Raw genomic sequence first — 16,742 nt, 5'->3', positions numbered from 1 at the left:
AGGTCTTTGGATTTCATGATTTGGAATACTTCTTTCCAGCCCCTTCTTGCCTGGAAGGTCTCTTTGGAGAAGTCAGCTGACAGTCTGATGGGAACTCCTTTGTAGGTGACTGTCCCCTTATCTCTTGCTGCTTCTAGGATTCTCTCCTTCATTTTAATCTTGGCTAATGTAATTATGATGTGCCTTGGTGTGTTTCTTCTTGGGTCCACCTTCTTTGGGACTCTCTGAGCTTCCTGGATTTCCTGGAAGTCTATTTCCTTTGCCAGATTGGGGAAGTTTTCCTTTATTACTTGTTCAAATAAGGTTTCCACTCGTGGCCATTCCTCTTCCCCTTCTGGTACCCCTATAATTCGAATGTTGGAACTTTTTTTTTAAGATTTATTTATTTATTTATTTATTTTTAGAGGGGAAGGGAAGGAGAGAGGGAGAGAAACATCAATGTATCGTTGCCTTTCATGCATCCCCTGCTGGGAACTGGCCTGCAGGGAACCGGCCTGCAACCCCGCGGTATGTGCCCTGACTGGGAATTGAACCGCGATTGTCTGGTTTGCAGGCCCACGCTCAATTCACTGAGCTACACCAGCCAGGGCTTGGAACGTTTAAAGATGTCCTGAAGGTTCCTAAGCCTCTCCTCATTTTTTTGAATTCTTGTTTCTTCATTCTTTTCTATTTGGTCATTTTTTTCTTCCTTCTGGTCCACTCCTTTGATTTGAGTCTCAGTTTCCTTTCCATTACTATTGGTTTCCTGTGCATTTCCCTTCATTTCAATTAATTTAGCCTTCATATGTTCCTCTAATTTGTGACTAAAATCAACCAGTTCTGTGAGCATCCTGATCACCAGTGTTTTGAACTTGCATCTGAAAGTTTGGCTATTTCTTGGTCGCTTAGAGTTATGGGCTCTGGGGCTTTGATATCTTTCTTTTTGAGCCATTTTTGGTCTGTTTGTGCCCGTTAAGTATGAGGTGGGGAGCCTTAGGTGTTCACCAGGGCGGGGCCACCCAGGTCGCTGGTTTGTGACGCTGTATGTAGGGGCGGGGTCAGAGAGGGACGATGCAGGTCCCCTCTGCTGCTTCCCACTGCTGGGGCCTGCAAGGTCTGTCTCACTGCTCGTTCCTTCACCAGTTTATTTGCGCGCAAATGTGTGACCACGGTCAGCCCTCAGTGGGTTCGCCTGCTGCTACTCCACACCTGGGATCCACCCATGGCTGTCTGCGTGCCTGGGTTTCGAGCCCAGGTCGGTCCGGTGGATCTTTCCTGCCCCACCCAGCTCCGCTGCTGCCTTCGCCCCTCTTACCGATTTGGCTGAAGGGTTTGTTGTTGTCAGACTTCTGTGTAGTTCATTTTTCTGTGGTTTGGCTGCATTTTTGTTGCTAAAACTTTGTTGTTTTTGAACTTGGTTGTGTGAGGAGGTACAGTGTTTCCACCTATGCCTCCATCTTGGCCCAGAATGTGTCCTCTTGTTTGACATACTCATCTCATCATTGAGATTCTTCCTTAACAAAAATACTATAGCCTTTGTCTACCGTCCCCTCCCCAACATTCCTTCCTTTGATTCTGATTCCTTCATTTGTCTACCCTCATCATCACTGTCAACATCAATGGAGGCAGGACAAGAAGAACTAATCAGTGTAAATGGCCTGTTTCATACCCCTGAGTGAGGCCAAACTCCCTTCTGCCTCTGCTAGACAAAAACTGGCAGTTGGTGCTCACTTGGAGCAAAGAAATCCTATTATTCAACAAGTCACTGTATCCTTCTCTCTTGGTTTTTGAGGAGAAAAGCCCACTAACATGGAAGAAAGCCCAGGGGCAGAACTTTTACTTCCTGTCTGAACTAAAACTCAGCAGCTTTGGGCTTCTATTCCTCAGCCCCAGTTATTCATCCAAGCAGTACCCATGGTGACAGCACTTCCCAAGTATCTACTGCAGGTTTGCTCTGGGTAAGGCACTGAGCTAGAAGTGTCACATGATTCTGACCAGTCAAACAGATACGTAAGTACAGTGGCTGACTGGGGTAGCTTCTGATGGAATTCTGGCACCTTGAGCTTACAGACTATTGGTTGGCAATTCTAGACGTTTTTTGTGTCTTCTTGTCCAGGAGAGTGTAAGAATGGTCAGAAAATGGTTCCACTTTATGAAGACTGAAGCCTTTTAAGTGGCTTATAAAAACCAACCCAGACACTACTCTCAGGGCTTTGACCCTGCTCACCAACTGCTGCTACTGAGTGGGTGGGGGAGATTTCTGGACCTCTCTGCCTCCCTCTTCTTCCTGCCCTCAGTTGTCACCAGCACATGCATTGTTTTGAGATTTTCTTCAGCCCTAGTTGGGTAGCTCAGTTGGTTGGAGCACTGTCCCAATTTTCCCAAGTTTGTGGGTTTGATCCCTGGCCAGGACATGTACAAAAATCGACCAATGAGTGTCTAAATGGGTGGAACAACAAATCGATGTTTCTCTCCCTCCCTTCCTCTCTCTCTAAAAATCAGTAAATAAAAAACCCCTGAAGTCTGTCATCTTTCAAACATTTCATTTATGGGTAGAACATTTATTCTTTACCCAGTAATAAAGTAGAGCCTTGAATATGTCTGCCTGTCTCCTAAGTTCAGAGCATTGTTCCAGTACTGGAAAGCACAAACCTTTTCCTTTCTTTACCCTTTTTGCTAAGTTCTGCCTTGTTTAACACGGACCCAAATCTCTGCCCGTCCTAGACCTGAGCTTTCTTTTCCTCCTTCCAGGAGCAGCCATTTCTAAGCAGCCAGTTAACCAGCAGTGTCACCAAAGCATGGCAGCTGTGCCCTATGCCTTGTAGCACACTCACTAGCCTACTTCTGTTCCAGTTGATGCCCAGTGATGTGACTCTGAAGTGGGGTCTCCTTGAGCCAAGCCAGCTGAAGCCACAAGCTGAGCATTCAGTCAGCTTAGTCCCTGGTCTGTATGGCCGCTTCTGCGAGGGGCGGAAGTAGGGGGGGAGTCAGTTAGCAGAGCCTAGGCTCCCAGCCAAGCCCCTTTCCTTTTGCTTTGGGCTGTTCCTGCACTCACTCACGCCGTTAGTAAGCACCTTCTGTGTAGACTCAGGGGAGGCCCTCCCTCAGAGGGAGGGATAACGGAGCAGAGGCCCCTCTCAGGAGCGTGGCCTCCTGAAAGAGCTCCGTTCTCAGAACCTTTTCCTTTTTGACTGGAAGCGCAGCATCCGCTGGAGCCCCTGACAGGGGCCTGGGGTTGGGAACAAAGAGACTGTTAACATTAATGAAACGCATTGAGTGGGTGTTTCCGCAGTTTCCAAAGGAAGGCAGGTTTTTCCTCTTTCGTTTTGGAAAGTGACAGCTGACAAGGGCCAATACAGACTATTTTTGGCTCTCAGGACTTAAAGATTCTCTGAATCCTTTCTTCTTAAATTCCTTCCCTGCTGCCTTGTCACTAATGTCACCCCCCTCCCCCACAAGGAAATAAATAAAGCTTTTTGATCTTCACCCAGTCAGGCTGAGAATAAGCTGTAAACAAAAGTGAACTTGTGACGTGGGGGTGGGGGACGATGTTGGCAGCTTATCCTTTGCTCCTGAAAAAGAAGCATCCTGTCTGCTGTGCCAGTTTGCCCACCCAGTGAGCATGACGCCCCAGCTGCCAACGCTGAGCAGAAAGCTAATGCCTCTCTGCCTCACAGACTGAAGAGTCTTCACTCTGGGTGCCCCCTTTATCAGGATGTCCTAGAGGAAGGGACTGAGCACCCTGACAAGCAGCTCTGCTTAGAACTGTTAACCAGCGGGCCAGCATGGACTGGTAAGAACTTGGAGAGAGTCCCCCGTAGGAGAATAACAACTCCTGATTACCTCTGTAAGGACCGGCCACGGTCTGGCTCTGCCAGGTACCACACTTGTGAAAGTTGCTCTGCTATTCCTGTCTTCAGTGACATCATGTGTAAAAGAAGAGTCTTGATAGTACCTGCTTCCTAAAGCAGTAGCAAGTGTTTGCTGAGACAGTCTGTCACTTAGCACAAGCCCTGGCCCATTATAAGTACTGACTAAATGTTACCACTGCTATTGTGCGGCCTGAGGCTAGATTTGAAACAAAGGCTAGGATTGACAAGGAAGTTAGCCCTCACCTCTTTCACCTTAGGCCTGCAAAAGCGAAATCTAGAAGGACTGGTTGGCTTGGCACTGATGAGCTCCCTCTCCTTCTTTGCTCTCCTTCCCCTTCTCTCTCTCTAGGGGACACTACACAGAAAATGAGAACTGCTCACTGTCCTACCCCAGCCGAATTGGACGCGTATGCTAAGAAGGTCGCAAACAACCCACTGACTATAAAAATCTTCCCCAACAGTGTGAAGGTTCCCCAGCGGAAACACGTTCGTCGTACTGTGAACGGCCTCGACACATCAGCCCAGCGCTACAGCCCCTACCCGACTCAGGCTGCCACCAAGGCAGGCCTGCTTGCCATTGTCAAAGTGCCAGCCAAAAGCATACTCAAGGACTTTGACGGCACGCGAGCCCGGTTGCTCCCTGAGGCCATCATGAACCCCCCAGTGGCACCCTATGCTACTGTGGCACCTAGCACTTTAGCCCACCCCCAGGCCCAGGCTCTGGCCCGCCAGCAGGCCCTGCAGCATGCACAGACCCTGGCCCACGCCCCTCCCCAGACGCTGCAGCACCCTCAGGGTATCCCGCCACCCCAGGCACTGTCCCACCCTCAGAGCCTCCAGCAGCCTCAGGGCCTGGGCCACCCTCAGCCCATGGTCCAAACCCAGGGCTTGGTCCACCCTCAGGGTCTGTCTCACCAAGGTCTCCAGCACCCCCCCAATCCCTTGTTGCATGGAGGCCGGAAGATGCCAGACTCAGATGCGCCCCCGAATGTGACCGTGTCTACCTCAACTATCCCCCTCTCAATGGCGGCCACCCTGCAGCACAGCCAGCCCCCGGACCTGAGCAGCATTGTGCACCAGATCAACCAGTTTTGCCAGACGAGGGCAGGCATCAGCACTACCTCAGTGTGTGAGGGCCAGATCGCCAACCCCAGCCCCATTAGTCGCAGTCTGCTCATCAATGCAAGCACCCGGGTGTCGACCCACAGCGTCCCCACACCAATGCCTTCATGTGTGGTCAATCCCATGGAGCACACCCACGCGGCCACAGCCGCATTGCCTGCTGCAGGCCCTGTCAACCTGCCCACGGGCATCCCTCGAGCCCCCACTGGCTACCCTAGCGACCTCAAGCCAGTCACCTGGAACCAGCATCAGCTGGCCCACCTACAACAGATGTGCAGTGAGGCTGGTGGGACGCCAGCCCTTGGCCTGACAGGCAAGCATGCAACAGGACGTGAGTTGGCAGGGCCTGGCTTTGTGGGCAAGGCCTCTGCCTACCCGCAGGAACTCTGCCTGGCTCAGTCCTTCCATCTGAAGCCACCCCTGGAGAAGCCAACCCCGTCCCCACCAGTCAACGGCCTGGCAGCCCCACTGGCCTACCCCAATGGTCACTACTTCCAACCCCTGTGGAATAACATCCTGCCCACTCCCAATAGTGACAGCTCGGGGTCTCAGGACCTTACCATGCCGTTCCACGGTGGGCAGCCCACGGGTGCACCCCTCGACTGTGTGGCAGCTGCTGGGGCTCACTACAGAGCAGGGACCGGGGGCGGTCCAGTGGCGAGCCAGAACAGCTTGATGCAAACCGTGGATTACCTAAGTGGGGATTTCCAGCAGGCCTGCTTCCGAGAACAGAGCCTGGCCATGCTGAGCAAGGCTCACCGAGCCCCTGGCAGTCGAGCCCCTGACCCCACAGATAGTCGAAGTCTTCATATTCAGCACCCTGGGTATAGATAGGTAGCCCTGGTGCCCTCCACAAGCTACACATCATATACCCCCTCCTAGGTTTAGTCTTACTTTTGAGTAATTGGATAGTTTCAAAGTTTTATTGCTCCAATGTGATCATTCTCAGATGTTTAAGAAAGGTAATTTGGTGGGGTCTAAGAACAGAGGGGGGTCCTCTGTTCTCTCATTCTGTCCCCTCCACCAGGTCTCTTTTGGGTTTACGTTAAGACCTAGTCCCATCCCAGGCTCTTTTCTTAGCTGCCCGCCTGTCAGTGCTGCGCCATGCCCACACCCTTCTATCCCCTTGCATTTCTCACTAGCTATCTGCTGTTCTTTCCTGCTCCGCCTTTCCCTTAGGACTGTGGTGGGCTAAGGAAAGGGCCCTTAGGTGCCCAGACCCCTAAGCTAGGCCTCTCCCTGTTTGTCTTGATCTGGACTAAGAAGCCAGACTTCTCAAGTGCTCTGGAAGCTACTTCCTTATTCACCCCAAAGACTTCAAATCAAAACTGACCAGTCTTCATCTCCTCTCAGCCTCTCTCCATTCTTCAAGGCTTTTTTTTACATCTACATTGATTCCAGAGCCACTGACTTGCCCTTGCCACCTTTCTCAAGGGCATCCTACAGGCACTTAGCCACCATCATGAGATGGGGAGGGGAATGTATCTTTGTGTTGGTGTCTTGGTTCCTGACTCCCTTTTCCAAACTGAGAGAAATTCAGTGACCATCCAGCACACCCAGGATCCCTTGCTCACTGTCCTCTCCTAATTCACCTGCTGCCCTCATCCCCCCACCCCCCTCAAAAAGGCGAGCAAAACAAATAATTGTTTTTGAGGAGTTAGGTAAGGGATGATCACATTGGAGTTTGAAATTAAAAACACCAAAAAAAAAAGCATTTTGGTTCTCTACACTGGCTAAGAATATTGCTCTACACTGTAAGTTTTCAATGTCATGTTTCTGTGTGAATGTAGTGCGGGTTTGAGTAGCATTGTGTGTGAGTAGCCCCACAGGTACATTCACCTAGACACCTCCTTTTGCAACCCCTCAGTTTGATGAGAAAGAAAGAAAAACACAAAGCCTTAAGCTCTTTGAATTCTTCCTTTACCAAATGAGCATGGTTCTAACAGCTGAAGATGGGCGTTCATTGGAAACAGCCCCTCCTGCCCCTCGTCCATCCTTCACTCGTACCCACTCCATGCTCACTGCATCTCATTCCCAAGTGACAGTTGGCTAGACATTTAAACTTTCCTGTAACTTTGAACTTAGATTATGTTTTTTTGTAATTTTTGCACCCTTCTGTTAAAGATGCATAGTTGGGCTCTGCCTTTTTTTTTTTTTTTTTTAAACCAAATAAGCCCTTCTTTTTCCTCTTATCTCTGGGGAATGTGAGCTGATGTTCTTATTTAAGATTTTGGTTTTGTTTATTATATACTATCCACTGTTCTTTAGCCAGAAATTCTCTAGTGATCTGAAGCAGTGTGACTGAAGACCAGTTTTTAAATTATGTGTTGGCAAGTTGCCTTATATTTAAAAAGAAAAAAAATGCCTGATTGTGTTATGCCAAATGATAGCAACATGAAGTCCTAATTTATTGTTCCCAATTGTTTTCCTGCCGTCTGTGAACACTGGTACCTCCTTTCCCTGAGCCCTCGGGAGCACCTCTTGCTCCTGGTGCAGCGCCTTCTCTCAGGGCGTTGGCACCATCTCACCCAGGGCCCCTTTCCAGTTCTTGCTTCTCTGAGTTAAATTGAAAGAGCACTACTGTCTCCCTTTATCCCTTGCTTGAGCTTCAAACCAGATATTTTTGCTGTGATTTTTTTCTAATGCCTCTCCCCGAAAGGTGAGCTGCCATTTTAGGAAATTGGACCAGACACCAAGTTGGGGGCTTTAAATCAAACCTCAAACCCATCTCTTCCTGTGTGGGGGTGCAAGTCTCTGAAGCTCTCACTCTCACCCCTAATCTGCATGGAAAATGTACTGTGACCCCACCTCCACTCTTAACTGCCCTCAGCCTTTGGTGTGAGATGTTTCCTAGTTCACCCTGAGCCCCTCACCCCTCTGCCAGCCAACCCCCAACCAGCAATAAGAGGCCAAACCAGGGCCTCCTACCCATAATCCCTGCCTCCGTCCCACACTGCCCCTAGGGAATACCAGGATTCCCCAGCTGTCCACATACTGTAGCATTCATTCTCCACCTCCCTCATCTTCTCACCTGTGGTGGTTTATGGGTGTGATGGGGTTTTTAAGATTATTATAAACCAGTAAAAAGAAAGAAAGCCTCTCAGTCTTGTCCTATTTGTTTTTTAGTGGTTTCTAATGCCTCATTTACTGGAAAGGAAGTAATTTCTCATTTTTAAAGTGGGGGTCTCCTATTCATCTGATGAGAAGCCTTTCCAATCCATACTGTGGACCAGGTGCTGGGGGGATTCTAAGGCATAGAAGTTGATTCTTTAGCCCCCAGAAAGGTACCCAGCTGGCTGGACCTCTCCTTAGGTGGGACAGCTGGTGCCTGGAGATCTGATGGTGCAGTATGGTTTGCCACCTTCAGCAGGGGTCTGCAGTGTGCTGTCACTTCCACTCCAAGGACCCTAAGTCATTGGAAAATGAGTGTTCTGCTAATAAGCTATTTAAGACCAAATGTTCCTTCTGCCTCCAGCACTGGAATTTCTGAGGGCCTCTAACAGGCGATATTAAGTTTCTAATCTGTAACATGAAAAGTTGCTTTTTGGTGACTTGAGGATTGAGAGCTGAAGAACTTGTCCCTTTTTTTTGTCTGCAGGGGGGAAAATCCAAAAGAGCTATTTACAGTTGACCCTTGAATAATGTAGGGGCCTACCCCCTGCCCCTCTGTACACAAACACAGTAGAAAATAATAACTCCAAACTTTACTAATAACCTACTGATAGAAGTCTTACCAGTGACAGTCAACACATTTTGTATGTTTTATGTAGTATATGCTGTATTCTTTATAATAAAGTAAGCAAGAGGGAAAATTTAACTACAAGAGTACATTTACAGTATTTATTGAAAAAATCCACAGTTCAAGCCTAGTTGTTCAGAGGTCAACTAGATTCCCCATTTCCTTCTGCTGAGTATGGATTTGGGCCACAGCATGATGGAGGAAGGGAAAGATTGCACAAGATGTGGGATTCAGTGAGGGTGGAGTCATACTGAGTAGCAGGAGTCAGCGATGGCTGGCAGAATACTGTTGGGAGTGGGAAGCGCTCTCCCCTTGTGGGCATAGTTGTATCTGCAAGTTGCCCGCTGTAAAGGGGCTTTCCCTCCTTCCCTACTCAAGCCACCCCTGTGAAAGAAAGCCCTGTTACGCCTGCCAGGAGAACTGCAGTCAGCCCCAGGTCACAGAGGTAGTGTAGACAGGTGAGAGTGCAGCTCACACTTTGTTGCAAAACCTGGCCTGAGTTTCACAAGGCAACCATGACTGCCTGCAACAGCTGGGAGGGCCAGGCCTGGGTGTGGTTGACTGCAATCCCCTCGTGTTGCACACAGCTGTGGGAGGCACATTCTGCTGGAAAGGTGGTTCCACCTGTTGCCTGGAGCAAGCGCTTAAGTGAAGGCATTTCTTCTGCTAGATCCCATAGTTACCCCACCAGCTTCCAGGCATCCCTGTACCAAGATGGTTTAGCTGGTGAAGGGTCTGTCTTGATCAGAAAGGCACTCAGGGCCCCCAGTCACTCCCTAGATCAGTGAATTTGACTTTTTGAAAGGCTAAGCTGGTTTCCAAGGCTGGCTGTGACAGGCTGTCCTCTCCTGTCACTTTCTGAGAAGGGCTCCTTTCACCTGAGCTCTCTGTGGTGAAGGCAAGAAAAACTACAGCCTTTGAACCTTCCCTTCAATAGATGTTTCCATTACAGGGCTTCTCAGGGCCAGCCAAGATTAAGGTGCTTTATATTGACTGGCTCATCCTTACAACAAATCTAGGTGAGCAGGATTACTCTAATTTTACCAGTGAGAACAAAGATGCCCCACATATAACTAAGTAATCTGTCAAAAAGGAAGCACAGCAAGGGTCCAAACTGAAATCCAACTACTGGCAAAATTAAAAGGAGCTATATTTCTAAGGATTGCTGGAGCTTAAAACAACCCAGGCCCTGCCCAAAACCAGCTTAAAGACCACTGAAAGTCAACTCACTCCTCTTCATCAGGTAAGTAAATAATCACAGGCACTCACCGAGGCTTAACAGGAAAACAAAGTGAGTAAGGACGAGGAAAATCCAATTGCCTTGTACACCTTGAAGGCCCCTTCACTCAGTCTCTGGATGTGGGCTGGACTTTGAAGTCAGGTTAACATTCATCGAGCATTTATTTTGTGCTGGAAACATGGTTTGTCTGATTAAGTCTTCACTACAGCCTACTAAGGTAGGCTCTTGTATTGTGATAAAAGCTATTTAACTCCACTGTTGTATTAAATAACAGAGGTAGAGGGCTTAGCAGTGTGTGCCACATGAAAGTACTAGATAAGTGGTAGCTATTATCACTAGACCAAGAAAGACTTGCCCAGGGCAGAGGCACTCGGTCTCCGGGATTCCAACTTTGTAATGTTCAGAACCTGCGCCTTCGCCGTTTAACCACCAGAGGACAGCGCAGGCATCTCATCCACAAAGCCTGATGCACTTCCCCTGTCGTCCACCAGAGGGCAACCCAGCAGGGCAGCTGGATCCTGGCGCCAGAGTGGCTGCAGCCTATCTCGGACTGCTCCTTTGCTTTCTCCGTCGGGCCCAGCCTTCCGGGACCCTAACCAACACAGATGAGTCAGACTGGAACCAAATTAATAAATACAATTCAGGATTTATTAAAAATCAGGGCTCCCCTGCTGCGCCCTCCTGGCACTAAGTAAATAAATAACCAGAGAAGGTACAGCTGGGGAAAGGGGAAGAGAAATCAGATCTCAAGACAGATTGTTTTAACTACCCAACTCCCCCTTCCCCCTATGGCTCGTGGGACATAGCACCAGCAGGCATCTCAGTCCAGGTAGAGTGTGGCTGGCACCAAGGCATGTTTGCCCTGCCCAGGAGAGGAGACAGGCCCTAGGATCACTTGTTTCCAAGCCCTTGACGACCCCAAGACCTGCTTGCCACAGGGGCCAGGGCTGAAGCACCAATAGGAGGCACCTGAGGGTGGTAAGGAAGGGGGAGGAGGGGTAGGGTAACAGAACCTAGGCTGCAGAAGCAGCCGAAAGAGGGTCCTGCCCCCTTCCCCAGGCTCAGCCAGTGCCTGACAGAGGTCGTGTCTCACCCCCCTTTCTCCTGGAGCCCTGTGTGTGCTCAGCTGAGGATCTTCCGGGGTAATTCAACGGAGGCACGGATGAAGACTGCATCATCCCGCACATAGTTTCGCTTGCGGATATCCTGGTGGGAGATGAACTTGGGGTAACCAAAGCCCAGAGAACTCTCATCCAGGGAGCCCCGCCAAGTGCCTGGTTTTTGGAAATTCTTCCAGTTTGGGTCGGGGTGAAAGGTCTCAGTGACATGCTGTGGCTTAGCCAACCCAGGGTCACTCTGATCCAGTAAGGAGAAGGTGACCCGGCGGGCAAAGGGCCACTCAAGGAGATTGTCAAAGGCACCTGGCAGCACACGAATGTAGAGCGAGAGATGTGTGCCCTCACCACTGCCATTGCCATTGAGGAATGCAGACACCTGCAGCTTGTAGCCATACTTATGAGTGTAGAAGGCCGGGCTAAAGCACTCGAGGTTGGGCTTGGCTTTGGCTTCCTGCAGCCGTCGCCCGTAACTGCCAATCTTCCAGATGAGCACACCGTCACTGCCCACGGACAGCTCCTCCAGCTCCCTACGCAGCTCCTGCAGCTCCTGCCGCTGCCGGTTCACCAGGGCACACATCATGGCCAGATGGGGCTTCACGCTCTCCTCCACATGTCTCGCCATTGCCAGCTTAGGGCACTGTTGGCAAAGCCCCAGGCCATGGGGCAAAGGAGAGGGTTATCAGTAGGGACAGACCCAGAGCAGAGGGGAGGAGTGGGTACACAGGGTGGCAGGTATCCAGCTCTCAATGAAAAGGAGGCTGGCAGCAGGGGGAAGGACTGAAAGGTTCAGAGCTGCAGAGCAGGGACCACCAAGGGCTCAGGCCCTTTTGTCCATGCCTGAGGCTTCATGGACCAAGAAGGAGGCTGACTGGAAGGAGGAGGGGCATCTCACCCTGTGCTTGCAGCCGGAGTCCTTGAATGGACACAGCACTAGGGCAGTGCTACAGCTGTCCTTCAGGTGGCCTGGCAGATCCTCCCGAGCCACGGTTCCCACACCACACTGGTTGGGGCAGGGCACAGGCAACCTTGGGCACTGGTACTGGTGGCTCTAGGGCCGCGGAGACAGTGGTCAGTAGTAGCCTGACTCCCTGCTACCTACCCCATGGCCCAGTTCAGTAAGGGCCTCACCTGGATGGTGTCGAAGACGAACTCCTTGGTGCAGTATGTGCAGGGCTGGGTGCGCTTGGGACACTCAGAGGTGGCATGCTGGCTTAGTAGCCGTCGCATCATGCGGGCACCACACTTGTTCTCACAGTACACACTCTCTTGGGGACACACACCCTCGTGACTCTGTGGAAAAGCCAGAGGTGCTGAGTCAAGGGATCCCTGAGCCACTGGGTGCCCGACTCTTCCTTTACCCTCAACCAAGCCCCACCCACCTCAAAGGCCTCCCCACTGAAGTCACAGCCACAGAACTCGCACTTGAGGCGCCGCTTGGGGCAGTCGTGTTGCAAGTGTGCCGGCAGGTCTCGGCGGCTCAGCTTTGTGGGGCAGCGATTGGGGCAGGGGACCACATTGAAGCTGCAGGTATTCAGGTGACCCTGGTGGGAAAGGCTGTGGTTAGTGCCTGCCGAGGGAAGGGCAGTCCCCACCCTCATCAGAGCCTCACCTGCAGGTGGCGAAGCGGCCCACTCCAGCGGCAGCCCTCCTCACTGTGGATGCAGCGGATAGGCAGGCTGAGTACCTGTACCTCCAGCTCTGGGTCCGGGTAGATCTGGGAAGAGCAGTGGGAGAAGCCTGTCAGGGTCAGAGCCTGCTGCACTCCCCACTTCCTCCTCCACCGCCGGAGAGGCCAGCTCTGCCTCGGAGCCAATAAGGCCTCTCGTGGGCTATGTTCCCCTCCGTGCCCAGGGATAAAGGGCACAGCAGGCAGTATCTGCTCCATTCTGGAACCTGGGGTCCCCAACATGTTTGCACATGATACTCCCTTTTGGAGTGGCAGCCAATCAGCCTGCTCAGTCTCAGGCAGCCCCCACTCTCTGCTTCCCTTCCCCTGGTAGAAGGGTCCTGGCCCTCAGCCACAGGTCTGGCCTGCCACTTGGAGGGGAGGGGAGGGGAGCACTTCTTGTGGGCACAGAGCACCTCTGTGGCACCCCCACAGGCTGGGCATAGTGCCTGTCCCCCAGGGCAAATATGGGCCTCATTTGCAAACTGGCCTAGTGGGAGGGAACAGGCCACTTCTGTGGGGGGCGCATGATTCAGAAACACTAGGTTGACATTGGCCCTGAGCCTACTGGCTGCCAGTAGCTCGCCCTCCACCAAGGGCAAGAGCATGTACCTGGGCCTCTGCTTGGCTCAGTGGACTCACCTTGGCATAGTCCAGAGGAAGCTGGTCCTCGGGGCATTTGAAGACTCCTTCACTGTGAAAGGGGAGGGGACAGGGTCAAGGCTCCCCACACTAACTGGGAAGGGAGAACCTCAGGCTCCACCCCCTCAGTCAGGGCCGCCTCCTTCCCTCACCAGACCGGTTCCTAGCCAGCCCCACCTGAGAAGGCAAGCGGAGTCCTGAGGGTACTGGCTTCCCCAGGACCCCAGATGATCCCAGCTCTTGTCCTGGGGAGGGGAGTTCTGGGCCCAGTGGCAGCAGAGACAGCTGCCTCAGACAGCATTTGGCCGACAGGTGGCAGCTGGCACCCCTCCCCCCAGGATGGCAGCTGGACTGGGAAAGAACAGGCAGCCCAGCCATCCCCTCCTCCCAGGTTAGTTTTCATTGGCTGGATGAAAAGCTGATGGGGGGGGGGCAAGCAGGGTGAACAGGGATGGGCTGAGAGTAAGTGCCAGGGCTTCCCAACCCCTGTGAGAGTGCCCAGCCAAGAACCCTGGGCAAAGGTCAGCTAGGGGCCACCTTATCCCATCCTTTCCCTCCTTCTTATGAGGGCGTGTCGCCTAAAGCAAAGAAGAGGAAAGGATCACTTCAAGACACTATGTTTCCTACACTCCCATCCAGTCCTCACCACCTGTCTCTGAGAAGGGGCTGAATATCCCTATTTTGCAGATGAAAGCTGACGCTACAGCTGAAGCAGCACCTGGATGTGCCTGATTCCACAGCTCAGACAGGTTCTGCTATACCGTACAGCACCCAGAAGAGAGGCTAGAGCAAGGCAAACTGTCAAGGCAAGGACAGCCAACACTGCACAGCATGCATCTGAAACCCGCTGCCTTGCCTGTCCATCAGGCAGTTAGCACTCAAGGAACCTGCTGGCGTGCCTCCTCCTGCCTACATGGCCTGGCTGACCCTGGCTGGGATGAGTCGAACACGCCTGCCGTGGCACAGGCAGAACAAGGGCTCACCCAGCAGGACTGGAAGCCCTCGGGCCTGGCGTTTCTGAGTCAGTTATGTGGGAAGCAGGCAGGAATGGGGCAGAAGCAGAGGCCACGCAGCAGCCCTGTCAGTAATGGTACTTTGCAGGACCTGGGCAGTTCATGCCCCAGATGCCCAAAGGATTTCTGGCACCTACCTCCTCTCGTGGACCCCACTACTACCATCAGTCATGCCAACAATGCAAAGAACAATACATGTCCAGGCACTGATGAGGTGTGCCCACGCCCACGGGGCAACCAGCCTTCCTGGGCCAACCTGGCAGGAGTGGGTTAACAGGGGTAGGCTGTGGGGGAGGGGGTCTGCTTGGTTGCTTCAGGAATGTGCTGACCACAGGTTTTGAAGACAAGGAGGGGACTGAGGCAAGTCCCCAGGCTACGGGCAGATTAGCCTGGGCAGCTGGGGGCCCGCCAGGACAAAGTTTCCTGCCAGTGCTGCGGACACCCTTCCTCATACAGTATCCTGTGGTGGTGTGTTGGTGAGGGGCAGAGCCCGTCCAACCACCTCTTCCCTCCTCCCTCCAGTGGCCTCGGCAGCAACACTCAGGCACTAGGGGAAAGGGGGAGGCAGGGGCAGAGACTGCTCCAGGCTGTGCAGTAGAGGCCCAGGCCCAGGGGAGAAGACAGGATGGGGGGAGGGGGCTGTGGGAGAGGAAGAGGGGATTTCCGGGGGAAGGAGGGGCAGAAGCAGTGCAGAGGGGCCTGGCAGGCCCCTCCTGGATCCTTCCCTGAGGCAGTGGGGGTGGGTCAGCTCCGTTGGGGGGGGGGGGGGGTGCTCAGCTGGCCTCATCTGGAAACCAGAGGGCTGGGGAAGGGCACTGGAGAAGACAATGGGGCTGTGTGTTGCAGGGGAGTATGTGTGTACACAGGAGGGAGGGAGGGAGGAGGGTGAGGGAAAAGGAGGAGGGGGCAGCACAGCAGCGTGTGCAGGAGCATATGTGAGGGCAGGAGCCGGCCCAAGCTACGGGGAACAGAAAACAAAGGGCCTGCTGAGATTTCCGCCAGCCTAGGAACTGCAGAGGACAGGCAGAGGGAAGGAAGGAAGGAGGGAGGGAAGGAGGGAGGGAAGGAAGGAGGGAGGGAGGAAGGGAGGGTGCACTAAAGGCAGGAGCCCCATAGATGCTCTCCCAGCCCACACCCTTCGGCAAACAGCCTCCTGACACATGGCAGCGGCGGGCCCAGGCTTCCCTGGTGATCTTGGGACACAACCTCCCCACACCTGGCCTGAGCAGCTACAAGCGTGGGCAGGAGATTCAAGACCACAGGGCACCCAGAACCCAATGTATGCCAAGAGCCCCAGGGGGTACTGGGTCCCTAACATCTGTAGACCACCCAAGGCACTCAAGACCGCCAAGGGATCAGAAGGGACACCCAAAAGCTTCCTCTTCAGGGGAGATAAGCATCACAGGCCTCCCTCTATTGTGTGACCACACACAGCCGGGACTTAAATCCCAGATAAGCCTTTAAGAAACTGTGTGACCATAGGCAAGTCATAGCCTTTGTTTGAATCTTTCTGTGAAATGGGAGAACAATAGCTGCCATTCTTGACATGTTCGAAGAATTGAAAGAGATTAGTTTAAACGAGTGAAAACTCCAGAGGTTTAAGGTGCAATGCTGGAGGGAGGGTTTTGTCTTCCTCTTCCCAGAAGGATTCAAAGTTCAAGGATGAGGCAGCTGTGGCTCCCAGGTGAGGGGGGAAGGGCCGGCTACCGGTCAGGAAGGGCGGTTTTTCCCACCACCAATCCGCAGAGAAGCACTGAATTCTTCGTTCCGGGAGCGGGAGCCGATGGCACCCGGAGCCCTGCGGATTAGTAGTGTTCGGGATTTTCCTTCGGAGCCTGACGTCATCACCGCCCCGTGATGTCACGGTGGAAGCCCCTGAGGTCAGGGGCCAGGTGCAGACAAAGGCCCAGTGTGCGTCCGGCCTGGGCCCCTCCGCATGCAGTGTCCCCCGCACCCGAACCCGCCATCCCCGTTACCCCCTCCCCGCACCTGAGGAACTCCTGCAGGCAGGTGTCGCAGAAGCGGTGGCCGCAGGTAGAAACCTGCACGGGCTCGCGCATAGGCTTCCCGCACAGCGGGCACAGCAGTCGCCGCTTGGGCTTCTCCAGGAACTTGTAGTCGAAGCCGGGCATGGCGAGCGGGCGGGCACGGGCGAGCGGGGCCGGGCACGCGGCGGCCCCACAGCCCGCGCCTCGCTCGGGCCGCACTCCCGGCTCCGGGCGGCACCGAATGCTGGCCACGGCCGGCCGCTCAGCCCGCCCGCCCGCAGGCCGGAAGAGGGGGCGGAGCCGCGCCCGCTGGGTCCTAGCGCCAGTGCCAGCCCCGCCTTCCTCCCACCCGCGAGGACGCCG

General features: G+C 53.2%; 2 protein-coding genes across 5 annotated transcripts in view; one reads left to right on the top strand and one right to left on the bottom strand.

Annotated features, from left to right (window-relative positions):
• Window positions 1-8,076, top strand: part of FAM222B (family with sequence similarity 222 member B) — a 71,085-nt gene extending 63,009 nt beyond the window's left edge. For all 4 annotated transcript variants that reach the window (XM_037162822.2, XM_037162823.2, XM_037162825.2 and 1 more), the window contains one exon: window positions 4,201-8,076. In XM_037162822.2, coding sequence (XP_037018717.2) covers window positions 4,201-5,807 — 1,607 coding nt within the window. In that variant the 3' untranslated portion in view covers window positions 5,808-8,076. The remainder of the gene's footprint in view (window positions 1-4,200) is intronic.
• Window positions 8,077-8,815: 739 nt separating this feature from the next.
• On the bottom strand, window positions 8,816-16,638 carry TRAF4 (TNF receptor associated factor 4). Its single transcript, XM_037162826.2, has 7 exons — window positions 16,381-16,638; window positions 13,379-13,430; window positions 12,680-12,784; window positions 12,450-12,611; window positions 12,199-12,360; window positions 11,963-12,118; window positions 8,816-11,707 (listed from the first exon to the last, which is right to left on the bottom strand). Exons 1-7 carry the CDS (start codon window positions 16,521-16,523, stop codon window positions 11,075-11,077), a joined length of 1,413 nt encoding a protein of 470 aa, XP_037018721.1. The 5' UTR covers window positions 16,524-16,638; the 3' UTR covers window positions 8,816-11,074.
• Window positions 16,639-16,742: the final 104 nt, after the last annotated feature.

Source organism: Artibeus jamaicensis, unplaced genomic scaffold (genome assembly GCF_021234435.1).
Source record: "Artibeus jamaicensis isolate MK-2021 breed Jamaican fruit bat unplaced genomic scaffold, CSHL_Jam_final contig_2790, whole genome shotgun sequence".
Classification (NCBI taxonomy): domain Eukaryota; kingdom Metazoa; phylum Chordata; class Mammalia; order Chiroptera; family Phyllostomidae; genus Artibeus; species Artibeus jamaicensis.
This window is presented reverse-complemented; position numbering and strand designations above follow the sequence as displayed.